Source organism: Rhinolophus sinicus, linkage group LG07 (assembly GCF_036562045.2).
Source record: "Rhinolophus sinicus isolate RSC01 linkage group LG07, ASM3656204v1, whole genome shotgun sequence".
In the NCBI taxonomy this organism is placed as follows: Eukaryota; Metazoa; Chordata; class Mammalia; order Chiroptera; family Rhinolophidae; genus Rhinolophus; species Rhinolophus sinicus.
The window spans coordinates 13,357,500-13,370,374 of record NC_133757.1 but is presented as its reverse complement, the minus strand read 5'-3'; the positions used below and the strand labels follow the sequence as shown (position 1 = coordinate 13,370,374).

Sequence of the window (12,875 nt, the reverse complement as noted above, 5' to 3'; positions counted from 1 at the left end):
AAAAACAACAAAGAAAAGAGATGCCAAATATTCATATGTTTATACAGGACCCCATTTGATTATGCTACCATTTCACTTTGAGTGCAGATAGTCAGGAAATTTTAAAAGCTTTGTTTCTCCAGAATCTTGGCCACTGTATCTTGGTGGGGAATTCTAAATGCATTCTTTATGTTCTAATGTGTAACACTGATTTTCAAGGTTCAATGAAACTTAAAAAAATAAAGCAGTCCTATCTTAGTGGTATGAATCTCACTGACGTTTCCTCTGTTTTATTAGGTAAGTTCGGAATGCAAAAGAAAAAACTATTACAGATTCCAAAAAATGTACACTAATGTTAACATAATAGGTAATCTATTAAACCCTTTTCAGTAGCTGAAAGAAGCAAAACTATGTACTTCTGATGAAAAAGTCATATCGTGACTTCTGATGGCCAATCTTGTCCTAACAAATAAAGGTGACCTTCAACATTAAGACGTTGACGGGTTCTGATTTTTCCAGTGCCTGATGCAAATTACTATTTGTACAGTGACAGCAAATGTTTGTGACTACACAGCGAAGCTTGCAGCACCAAGCCTAAATTGCAAGATATCTTTGTGGGCTCGGGAGGTGGTTAGTGAGTTAGACACTGCAGAAGAAACACCTAATTGATCCCATTTTATATCTCTCTGAAAAGTCCATGGAAAGATTCTCCACATTGGAGACAAACAGGAAAAATAAAAGTACTCTGAAGTGACGCTATGGTTCAGTCTTTAGAATGAAAAGAAAGGGAACTAGATTGTCATTGAGATAATTGATCAATGACACCAAACCACAGAGTGATATCTTAGAAGGCACTACTATAAAAGGGAAAATTAAAATTTTAGTACGAACAAAACAACTCAACCCTCATTCCTTCACTCTCTGCCTCCCAACCCCCCCTTCAAAAATTTTTGAAAAAACTCAAACCTTCAGTACACTCCTGGCATTTCACACACAAAACTTTTGAAAGGTCAGATCCTGCAATTTAGGGTTTGTCAACGGTGTGACTCCCAATTGAAAGAGCATGAGAAATGGACACGAGACAGAGGTGACAAGGCTACATTCTACACTGTGACAGGACACCATGACATAGACCGTGTCAGCTCCTACCTGGAACATGGAAATGTTTAGGGGCCTGAGCGTAAGTTGGAGTTAGAGGGCGGCTGTCTGGCCGGTAGGGGAGAGGGGAGTTCCGGCCGCTGGACGGCTCATTGCCTCCAATGAGAAGAATGGAGAAAACAAAATGAGAAAAGGGAAAGCGATAAAGGAAACAAAGCAAGCGTAATAAAAATTCAAAACAACAAACCAGAAGGAGGTACATCAAAAAGGAGAAACGAAAAGAAACAAACTCAATTTATCAACTTGGCTCGCAAAGGTGACATAAGGTTTAGTTTTCCCAAAGAGAGGTTTGAATTCAAGTGGAACGAGGTTAAAGCAGCGAGCAGGAAGATGCGTCATTCCAACGGCATGCGGTTGAAGGAGCACGCTGATTCGATGGAAAGTTGGTTAACAGGAATGGAAAGCCACCGGCTAATGAGTCAGGAGCACTTGTTAGAAGGTTAAGTCCCAAGCATGTAAAGGAGGGGGATATGCAAACCCAAATACAATCATTTCCAAGCATGATGGCAGAGGCTGGCAGCTGGAATATATTTCTTGGAATGGAAGGGAAGTCTGGGAACCTGTGTGGTCACCAGTCCTTCCATTAGCAACCCAGCGGGCCTTCATTGCAGCATGTTTCTGTTGCCTCACTTTGAAATACACCAGATAGAGTCAGACCCCTTTCTTCCAGGTCCAGGGGGACCACTTATACCTCTCTCCATCTTTCTTTTCAAAGCTGAGGCTCCACCCAGTCTAACAATCCATCAGTGAAACATTTACTGAACACGTCCTATCGCTGGGCACTGAGCTATGGCCGAGGATAAGGAGATGAAAGGTAGATGCAAAATTCTATGACACGCAGATGAAGGTGTGTGTCATCAAGTCTTCAGGACAGTTACAGAAAGATGTTAGTCGAGCTGGGCATGGAAGAGGAAGCTCGCCAGGTGGATGGTGGGCAGAAGGGTGGGAAGGGTCCGATTCCAGAGGGCTGGAGTATCATGAGGAAGGCAGTGTGGAAAGGCCCTTGTGGGTGAGAGCAACTAGACTGGCCGTCTTGGCCAGATGGCATGGTGTTCTTGGAGGAGAGAATGGGGAAGAGGCTGGAAAGGACGGCTGGGGCTTGGCTGCGAAAGCCTTGCGTGCTATCGTAGCCACCATCAGTGCCTTCTGACCAGGAGAACTGCAGGGATGAACTGAGACTTGTGGCAAAACCGATAAGGGATCAGTGATTGCCCTAAATTGTCCTTCTTCCTCACATTTCAGCAAACATCTGTCCCCAGAATACCCCAGAAGATGTAGCACTATCGAAAGTTAATGAATTAGTAATATAATTACTTTTATGATTAAGTTGTAAGACTTCTTTACATATTCTGGATAATAGTCCCTTCTCGAATATATGCTCTACAAATATTTTCTCTCATCCTGTGGGTTGTCTTCTACTTTTTTGATAGTGTCCTTTGAAGCACAAAATTTTAAAATTTTGATACAGACCAATTTATCTATCAATTAATACTGACAATTTTAAATACATCATAGATCTTCAAAAAACAGAGCATGAACCAAATTTTTTTGCACTTTGTCTTTTTTTACATTTTTGTAAAATGAGATAAACTTGACATTTACTCTATTAGTTTTGGGTGTATAAGAGCCAATTTCTTCAAGTAAGTCAAACTGTTTGAAATCTGGCCAACAAAATATGAAAGATGCCAGTTGTTGGAGTTTTAAAATGACATGTTTCGTCGAGTTTTAATTTCTCAATATGTGTATTTTTAGGTACCCAGAGCACAGATCAGTACTGAATAGGCAGAAAGATTCCAGATATGAGATCTGAATTTGTTAACTGGCTCAAATTTATATTCTAGGTTTTGATTATCACGTACTAAAACTTTTGTCTTTTTTTTTCTTGAGTTGCTTCAGCATCTAGCTCCCAGTATATTAAAATACAGACTTTACTATCTAAATTAGATGTTAGCTTCTAAAAATTATGAAGCTTCACCCTAAACTGCTGATCTATGTAAAAGCTTATTTCAAAAAAATGTTATCTCATTTACTATTACTCTCCTAAAGAGAAGTAACCAGTTCATGTCGGAAAAAATAAGTATAATAAACACAGGCAGAGGCAAGCAGAGGAAAGGGGAATGTGATTTATGTTTAGAAGAAAATCCTGTTTTAAATCTAAGGCTGAATTAGAACTGGGTCTCATTCATCTCTGTGTTAGCACAGTGTCTGGCCAAGAGTGAGTGCCTAGTAAATGTCTGTGAATGAATGATTGAGGGAGGCCAACTCATTAACTCTACAGCGGCAGATAGCCTAATTTAGGAAGCACCACTGCAGGATTAACCATCACCTTTCTCTTAATTAAAAGCAGCCGCAAGCTAGTATATAGCACTGGGATCACAACCGCACCCCGTTTTCATAGCTTTCCCAAGAGTCAATCCTTGATAACCCCAATTTAATGGTTTCACTTCAGAAGAATTCTCTACTCCTGTAAACATTAGAAACTATTCAGAAGAGCAATCCATAATTGAAAAACAGAAGAATTCTTATGGGTTATTCTCTAGACAAGTTCTAGAGAGACTCAGCTCTCTCGCTTTAGTTGGGGTTGTCTTTCGAAAACTTCCTACGGATCCTGAGCCCTGGGTGCTACTGCTTCTGAACCACAGGGGTCCCTGCTCATCACCCTTCACCTTTAACCTTCCTGCACTTGCAGAACATCAAATATTTCAGGGAAGTGTTCTCACAGGTTTGGGTTATAATCCCCAATCAGAGGAAACGCTACTGAGTTTGTTTTGATAATAATTAGCCAGTGTCCCCCCCACACACAAATATCAGCATATACGGGACACAGAGGTCCAAGGTTATTAGAATTGGCATTTGCCCAAGTATTAAAAATCTTTCTATCGCTAGGATGCTCCGCTGGCAAGTGGCAGGAGAAGCCCATCACTTCTCGGGTGTGGCTAATGACTCTCAGGGGCTGGGGAGCGGCCGTCTGAACCCCCCGGTGGTGCGTTCTAGCTGAACGCCGGCCCCAGTTGGGCACAGTTCTTTATTTGGCTGCATATCTTGACCAACCATTGACCTCTCTAGTTGCTAGAAAAAACACTAGTATGTTCAAGTCTTGTAGGTAGATTTAACTCTATAATCATTTAAGACTTCCCACAAACCTGTTTAAAACACTTGGTAGAGAGACTCAGTCACACACCCACACCACAGTCATGAGGGCTCCTTGGAAATGAGGTCTCAGGATGCACAACATCGGTAGGTACCAGATTCTTAGCCCTTAAAATACCAAAAGGCTTTACAAATACTTGGCCTTTTTCAAAGAAAAACAAAAATTCTCAAGATGAGGCCTCTTTCCCGTTTTGAACTTAAATACCCTATCTTTAAGGAACAAAATTTTAGCGCTATCCTAGAAGGAACTAACTGATGAGGGCCCTAAAAAGGTGATTTTTGTGCTTCATTCATCACTTAGGCAAAGTAATGTATGAAGCATCAGATAAAATATCTTATGTAGAAGGTGTCATCACCACCATCACCATCATCATCATCTATCAGCCCAGAGTTAAGACATTGCTGAAAAATGTATATATCATATAATATTGTATATATCACACTCAGAGACATTTTGTTCCTTTAAATATGTCCTGGTATTGGTTCACTCTGTTAGTGATCGTAACTAGTATAAGAAGCTACTATATGTATGTGTGTGAGTGTGTGTGTGTGTGTGTGTATTATTTATATATTTATATTTCTTGGCCTTTAGTTTTAGCTCCTTCCATGTCCACCTAATAAGCCAATTTTTAGTCCTTGGGAGATCATACATACACTCGCAGGATTCTCACTATGCTTAACAAACTCAAATGCTCTGTCCTCACTTTCATTTTTCTTTTTGGCATCCTGAGAGTCTAAGTGACAAATTCTAAGACAAGTGAGTTGAAATGGCTCTGCTTGTGTCTGCTGGGGAACCAGCTGGAACACTGCTTAGCTTTCTGGACTCTAAATGCTTATATTTCAAAATATAAATGGATATTTTGAGGGGGCCTTAAAGTTGGCAGCATCTAGAATTTCATGACAGAGTTTCAAGGTTGTTGGTTCTTCCCTAAAGCTTCAGTAAGTGCTATGGTTACCTTCGGCAAGTGTAAAGTACATATTTGCATCCCAGCAACTCATAGCTATAGCAAAACAGGGAAGATTCCTTTCAAAGAGACTTCATATATGTCGCCCTCCTGTTCACAAATCTGACTTACACTTCACCGACACAAAACATAATGACTCACAGTATTTCAAGGGGAGGGAAGAGAAATTCAGAAAACAAGGCACTAACAGAACGCAAAACAAAGTGGAAATAGTTTTTCCAAATCTCTAGGCATGCACTTGTCCAAATGGTCCAACAATGACATACCAGTGTAAAATGAGGCTACAAGAAAGGTCAGAAAACAGAAATAAAAACACCCTGAAAACAAGACGGACGTTACAGAAAATGGAAGCCAATGAAACAGAGCCAGCCTGCGATGTGAGTCCCAGCTTTACGGCCATGCAGGCATCCTCAGCTCAGGGGACCCTGGGGCCTGTGTCACATGCATGAGAAATAAGGACCAGGAAGTGAACTTGGGCAGTGGGAGGCTGGGCTTCTGGCTGCCCGAGTGGCAAGGGCCCCCTGCTACTAGCCACATGTTCCTGGGGTGGTCCTTCTACCCTGGGCTCCTCAAGCTCCCCAGCTTACATTTGTTTTAAAAATAACTTCCCCGAAACCACAAGACAAGCTCCAAGATAAAAAGTAAATGTTCAAATGAGGGGCCATGGAAAACTCTGGGAGACTTTGCCCCATTTTAACAATCCCTTAGATGTATTTCTCAAATGGTTGTAAGTTCCCTCCGTGCTGAAATTTCCAAGTGCTGCAGAAGGCTTCCGTGCACATGGATACGTGTTTCTTCAAAATAACCGAGAAGTAATTCCTTGGAGAATCAGCATTTAGCCATTTAACTCTATCAGGCTTTTTAAGCAACATCTTTAACATGCAAATTCTCTGTGATTCATTTCGTAGTTTAGCAAAAATTTCATCTGATTTTTAAAACTAAGCAGATACTGTTATGTACATTACATTTTGTATCTGAAGTATATGCTTGTAAATTATTTCATATGAACCAACTATAGGCACATGTCTGGTAAAAAGAAAACGGAAGAGAGACTATTAGATGTTTTTGAAGTACAAGCTCGGGTTCATGCTACTCTCTCTGGCCTAATGCTTTTTATAACTGAAACCCATAGTATCTGTGTGAAAAACTTCAAATTCAGACTGAAAACAGAAAAGAACGTGTATCTACATTTTTAATAAAGCACTACTTAGGCACGGAGAGGTACTATAATTTCCATAACCATTTGATAATTCTACTGACAAGTAAACATGTATTTATTTTGTAATCTAAATGACTGAAGCAGCTGTTGGTCTTACTCTTGATAAGAGTGCAACTGTCTCGTTAAAAAGAGATGGAAAATAAAAGTTTGCTTTAAAAATTATACTTCACGTATATTGATACTGAAACACACACACCTAAGCTGAGTGAGGGATGAGAAGGCTTAGGGTCTGGTCCAGGGGCTGCCACCTTCCTAGTTGGGAGTCCGTGGCCAGGGCACTGGTCCAGGCCTCAGCTTCCTCACCTCTGCCCTGGGCCTATTTCACAGGGATGCTGTAAAGAGCAAACGGAATGATGCAATAGAAAGTGCTTTCTGAGCACCGTGCCAGAGGGGAACCACAGATGGACATGAGCTCAGAGCTTACTACACATCAGGCCACTTTACCTGCCGTGCCCTAATGGCCCAGGAGAGCTTTATAGATGAGGTAAGCGACCCTCAAAACGCTAAGTCAACAATCCAAGATCCCATCGTTAGCAAGTGACAGAGATAATATTCAAACCCAGGACCCAGCGTCCATATGGGTGTTCTATCTCTCCATAAGGCTGCTTACAAACATCAGGCATGGTACGTCTAGACATTTTATGATGTGTTATTTGTACAAACTTTGTATAACTTCACAGGGCACGTGACATTTTTCTTTCTACAAAAAGTATCTCTTCTGAAAGATGAAACATATAATAACCAAACAAGGCAGTTTACATTTTAATTTACAGTTTTGAAAATAATTCAAAATGTATTTTCTCTTGTATTACAAACAAACAAACAAAAAAACTTAATTTGGTCAAGGGCTCCTATATTAAAGTCTCTTTAAAACATATCTCTGAAGCTTTTTTCAATAATTTCTTATGGTTTTATAAATAGTCTCTAAAGGATCATCTTCATAGCTAGATAGAAAAGTTTTTTCCTCCAAAATACTAATTAGCAATAATATTTGAAATAATCTGTCAAGATTTTTAGAAAGTGCTGCATTAACCAAAAAAGACTGATCCCTTTGCTAATGGCAAATGGCGTGTGTCTTCAATAAGCATGTCAGCAATATTATTTTCACAGCACAGAAAATGCCAAAGTAGCACATATAAAATTACTACATGCTGATACGTACAGTGCATTTATATTTGAGGATACAGATGCTCAAAACTTCAAATGAGCAATAAGAAAATAGTTTGGGTAGACTTCAAGTGAAAGTTCAAGTACAACAACGCGTAGGACACTCCATAGGGTGTTAGCAATGTGTGCACTGGAAGGCAGGGTGAGAGTCCTTTGGGACCATCTTCAGACCCTTGGTGCCATTCATGCTTGCCTGTTACTCCCTCCTTCAGCTATTTTCATGGGTTGATTTGGTTCAAATCAAGACTACGGGAAAAATTAGCGTCCTTCTGGGAGCTTATACTTATTTTAAAATCATGGCCCCTTCCTAACTCCTTCGGGGCTCTTGGCTCCCCTAACACACAGAGGGGACGAGCCCCGAATGAGGACTGCTACAGAAGCATAATGGACAATGAAGGAAACAATGGGAACGCCATAGAGGGAATAGGCAGAAATGTTGGGGGGGAGGGGGGGCAGGAACAGAAAACAGAAGGCAAAGCCCCTCTTCTCCATCATGCACAAATCAGGACAAGTCCGAAGAACAGTATTCTGAGTTCTCTCAAACAGAGAAATTTAAGTCACATTGTCACAGATTTTTTTTTTTTTTTACTGTTCATTTTAATATTGTTAGGTGGTTAAGAGGTTTAGCACCAGTAAGACACCTTTGGGGTATTTGTTGCTAAATACTGTTGGGTTCTGCTGAGCCATATCACATATTAAAACCAGGCAAATACCCCCCTATATATTATATTTTGCTTTTGACCCACAGAAAAACAAAATAATAATATATATATTTTTAAGGAGTAGATAATAAACTGTATGGCCTCAAACATACTTCCTGTTTCTTCCTCTAGAGCCCTTAGAAATGACATATTTCTCCTAAGGAGAGCCGCTATGCCAGTTCTAAGACACTGCTGGGTGGAGTCACGGCACACGCAGGCATGCTGAGAGGTCGACAGCTCCAGGACCTCTCGGAGATCGCCTTATTAGCCTTCCCAGGGTGCTAATACATCTCCACTCTGCAGGGTGCTGCCTGGGGAAGCCTGCCCCCTTACCTTTGACATAGGGAATGAAGTGGTGTCGGAAGGGGGAGTTGGGGCGGGAGTCGCTGTGGGCGGAGCTGAGGCTGCTGGTGCGCAGATAGGACAACCTGTGCACACCAGGAGACAGCAGCTCTGTGCAGCAAGGAGTCGGGGCAGGACAAGGTGGAAACAGAAAAGAAGAACAGAAATTAACACAGGAGCAGGGACACCGTCATTGTTCCAAGGGAGGGGGGTGGTGGGAGTAAAGACCGTTAATCAGGAGTCTGAAAAAGGAAGGAGGAAAAAGGGTTAAGAAATGCACCTGCGAAGGGTTAGGCAAGTGGGGAGAATTTGCAAATGAATAGGTTCAGAGTCTCTCGCAGAGAATAAATGGCTTCAGTGAGAAGGAATGGCCACCAGGACCCGCTCTGTCAGGGGGTCACCAGCTACCGTTAAGCCAGTACCAGGCACAACATTTAGCTGTTTTTAAAAAGCAGCTGACAAAACAGAACCCTCTGAAATACATGGGAAAAAATGACAATCATTTCAAGAACCTTGAAAAGAAGTACTTCTATGTAAGGGTCAGATTCTTATGCTGTAAGCTGCAAACTTCTCCCACTGGAAGTTTAATTTTATTTTGCCTACATAAGAAAAAAGAAAAAAAGAAATAAAACCCAAACCTGCTTGTGTTCCCTGGGTGTGAAAGAGATACTCATGATCCTGAGAACTGTGTAGTGGCAACACTGGGTAACTGAAAACTTAGTTATCTGGGAAGAAGATGGACCGTAACAACTAAACCCAGAGCTAGGGGATTTGCATGCTCATAACTTGAGGTGTTCCATATTGATCACAATTATGCTGTCAGAACCCCACCAGCTTCACTTTACAAGGGAAGAACCTGGAAAAAATATTTATAAGCCCTAATAATTAGCGTCACGTGTATCCGTAATACAGGTATTGTGAGGGAAAGGAGGCGGAATGCTCAGAATGGGGGATGTCCTGAGGCCCTGACATAGAACCATGACTGGAACAGATGAGAGCTTTCTCGTGCTCAACAAGGACATAACCTTTCAGGGAAACAGTGCCCCTGAACTGACCACTCCCTCACTATTTCAGAGATCTCCGGAATAACAATTTCTCCTCAATCCCAAGTCATTCTGACAAGGTCATGGGTGGGGACTCAGTGACCTCAGCATATGCCCAAACACAGGGGAGGTGCCATAAAGGATTTCTTGTCACCCAGATAAACAAGGTCTTAAATCCAGACTCAGGTTCAGAGCATGGATAAAATGAATATAGTTGTACATGGAAAAAAAAAAAAGGAATTCATTTCTTGAAAATTCTCATTAACTGTAAAATTAATGTAACTCAACAAATACTGAGTAAATATTTATGAGTCTAGAGAAAATGATACATTATTGAAGGGTCAGATAATAAAAATTCAATCTTCTACAAGCATCATTAAATCTATGGCTTGAAATAAAAGATGCAGCCTTTTTACATTCTGTTCATTTCCTTTGGTTTTGTTTTATAAAATAAGTTAGCATATGAGTGGGATTGTTTTATCAGCCTCCGCAGAAGCAAGCTTAAAATGAAGTTTACACAGATGCGTGTTATAACCACCAAATTGGTTTCAAAGGCCCAAGTCTTCCTCTGTGAATCCATTTCTCAGGGAATCCTGGATCTGTGCTGGGATCCCCATTCCTTCTCTACTCCACATATGAGACACCCACTCTTAGTAATAAATAAATTAAATCCTGCACAGATAGAAGTCAACTGAAGTCCACTACTATTTCATATTCTTTATCACAATACATCTCCAGCGTTTCTATGTTTTCCGAGTCTGATTCAAAATTTTAGGGTTGGAATGGATCTGAAAAGTTGTATACAACCCTGAGCTGTGTCCAATACTTCCTTCTAAAAGGCACTTAACCAAGCCTGCTTCGTAACACCACGTGCCTGGATAAGGGAAACATAATAAACCCATCAACAAGTCGCTAATACTAGATGGTACATGACGCTGATGTGCCTAAAAGGCTCATCAAAATATTTTCTTTTAGAGATCTTCATTTTAAGTCTAAAAGTGATGAGATAGTCTTCAGGTCTAAAAAAGAAGTCTCCCTTGCTTCCAGTCATTTGCTGTAAAAATGGAATTATTTCATAAATCACAGTGCATATAACCATAGGATGACTCGTTTCAAGAAAAGATATAACACAAACTATAGTTGGATATGAGTTTTCTTTTTTTTTCTGGGAGTGGGGTATGTATTTGGCAGCCAGCTATTAGTGATAGGGGAAAAAAATCACATAGAAACACAGACTATCATATGGAGTGAATCCCGAGAACAGTTGCCCTTACCAGGTCTGTGGAAATGCTGGGGCGAGCGAGACGTGGTTGGAGTGTAGCTGTGGCGACTGTACACGGGGGAGTTGATGGAGCCCTGGCTGGTGGACCGGTGGATCATCCGGTCCCGAGCGTCCGGGTAGCCCTGGAAACAGTGTCAGAAAGCATGAGCACCGACCAACGCATTCGGGCTACCATCATGTTCAAATGATTACCAAGTTGCACGAAAGGTGCTCAGGAACTCTCATGTCCACCTGCTCACATGTCCATTTTAGGGCCAAATCCCTTAGGTATTATGCAAACGAGCACTCCGTGGTTAATGCATTTTGTTCAAAACCTATACAGTACTTGCATTTACCAAAATTTTAACATGTAAAACTATAAAGTCCAGTGTTGATCAAGATCTCGGATAAGAGGGAATCATTCCAATGAGCATCTCTATATTATGCTTTTGAGTTTTATAGTGTGTGTTCACGTACATCGATTCATCAGATCTGCATAATAAAGAAGGTAGGACTTGTGCTATTACCTCCTTTTTGCACAAATGCAGAATGTTTCAGAAGGTTCCAAGCAGGTAAGAGACCTGTGTGTAAGTGTGTGGCTCATCCAGGCAGAGCCCGCCTCCCAACTCGAATCTCACCCCTTGTTCTGACTGCCAGCCCATTCTGTCCGTAACATGGATCTGGTGACATTTTAAGTTGGTGTTCCTGCAGAACAAGCTGGTGGTGGCTTGTTCTGTAAACCTACTTCCAGTAAATCTACATTCCACTTTGGAAAACATATTTCAAGGAAGTAATAAAAAATGATCTTTAAATTGAAAAATTTACTCAAAGATGTTTATAATACCACCATTTATAGACAAAACATTGTATCACATGCTTAACAAATTGGGGAACAATTCAGTAAATTATGGCATATCAATTCAATGAAATACAATAGCACCAGTAGCATGTCACTATATCTAAATCTAGAAAATGATACATTAGGTATTAAGTACAAAAAATCATATACACATAGACATAATATAAAACTGTTAAAAGAATTAGGAGACTATAAGAATGTATTACATTTTGGGGATTTATTGACCTATGAAGTTTCTACCAGCACAATAAAAATAAAAGTTTGAAAGCACACATGAAACATGACTAAATTAAAACCTCAGTTACCATGGCTGTGTGAAATTTCAGAGCAAACAGCAAAGAAACTTTGGTTTGATCCTAGTTGGCTATGACAATAAATTGCATAAAACCAACAACAAAACAAAAAGTCTCCAAATAGTGTGTCTAATCTTGCAATTGGTCAATAGAAGTTAATTCTTCATAACTTCAGTTGTAATTATCAGAATGCTAATAGAAATTAACTATTCACAGAACTCATTCATAAACCATCAGAGTACTACAGACTTCATACTGTCTCAAATTATAGCAATTACCTAAAATCAGTCCAGTTTTATGGAGAATATCCAGAAAGTTATTTGGCTTTAAGACTACTGATTTTGTTTTTCACTTTTATTATTATTTTCTAAATGGAGGTATACCTAACTCCTGAGGAGTTCGCTCATCGGATATGTAAGGATATACAAAACAATAAGAATCGTGCTAAACCTACAATCCCTTGGTTGTTATCTGTAGCAGCTGAAATGAAAGAAAGCATTGGGGAGACCTTGCTGCTGGTCCATGGTCAGATCTGGGTTGGTCTGAACTTATTAGGCCACCAGCCTCAAAGCCACCGGGTCCTTCACACACAGGGACAACAAAAAGTACTTCCAAGGTCTCTGGTCACCAAGTAGGTAGTCAACGTGGGGGAAGGGCAAACCAAGACACTACGGGGGTGGAGGGTACAGTGTGAAGGAGTTGTTTCCTTTTGAAGAACGGTATGATCAGCTTCCTGAA

At 40.6% G+C, this 12,875-nt stretch overlaps 1 protein-coding gene across 33 annotated transcripts in view; it reads right to left on the bottom strand.

Moving 5' to 3' along the window:
- ABLIM1 (actin binding LIM protein 1) overlaps positions 1-12,875 on the bottom strand; it is a 280,514-nt gene that overhangs the window by 17,186 nt on the left and 250,453 nt on the right. For 14 of the 33 annotated variants that reach the window (XR_012498406.1, XR_012498407.1, XR_012498412.1 and 11 more), the window contains one exon: positions 10,999-11,128. Coding sequence is in view for 17 of the 33 variants with exons in the window: in XM_019725224.2 (XP_019580783.2) it covers positions 10,999-11,128 (130 nt within the window). In the remaining 16 variants the exon portion in view is untranslated. Of the gene's footprint in view, positions 1-1,128; positions 1,234-8,672; positions 8,793-10,998; positions 11,129-12,875 lie in introns of all 33 variants that reach the window. The other 19 variants (XR_012498399.1, XR_012498397.1, XR_012498398.1 and 16 more) reach the window with 2 other exon arrangements.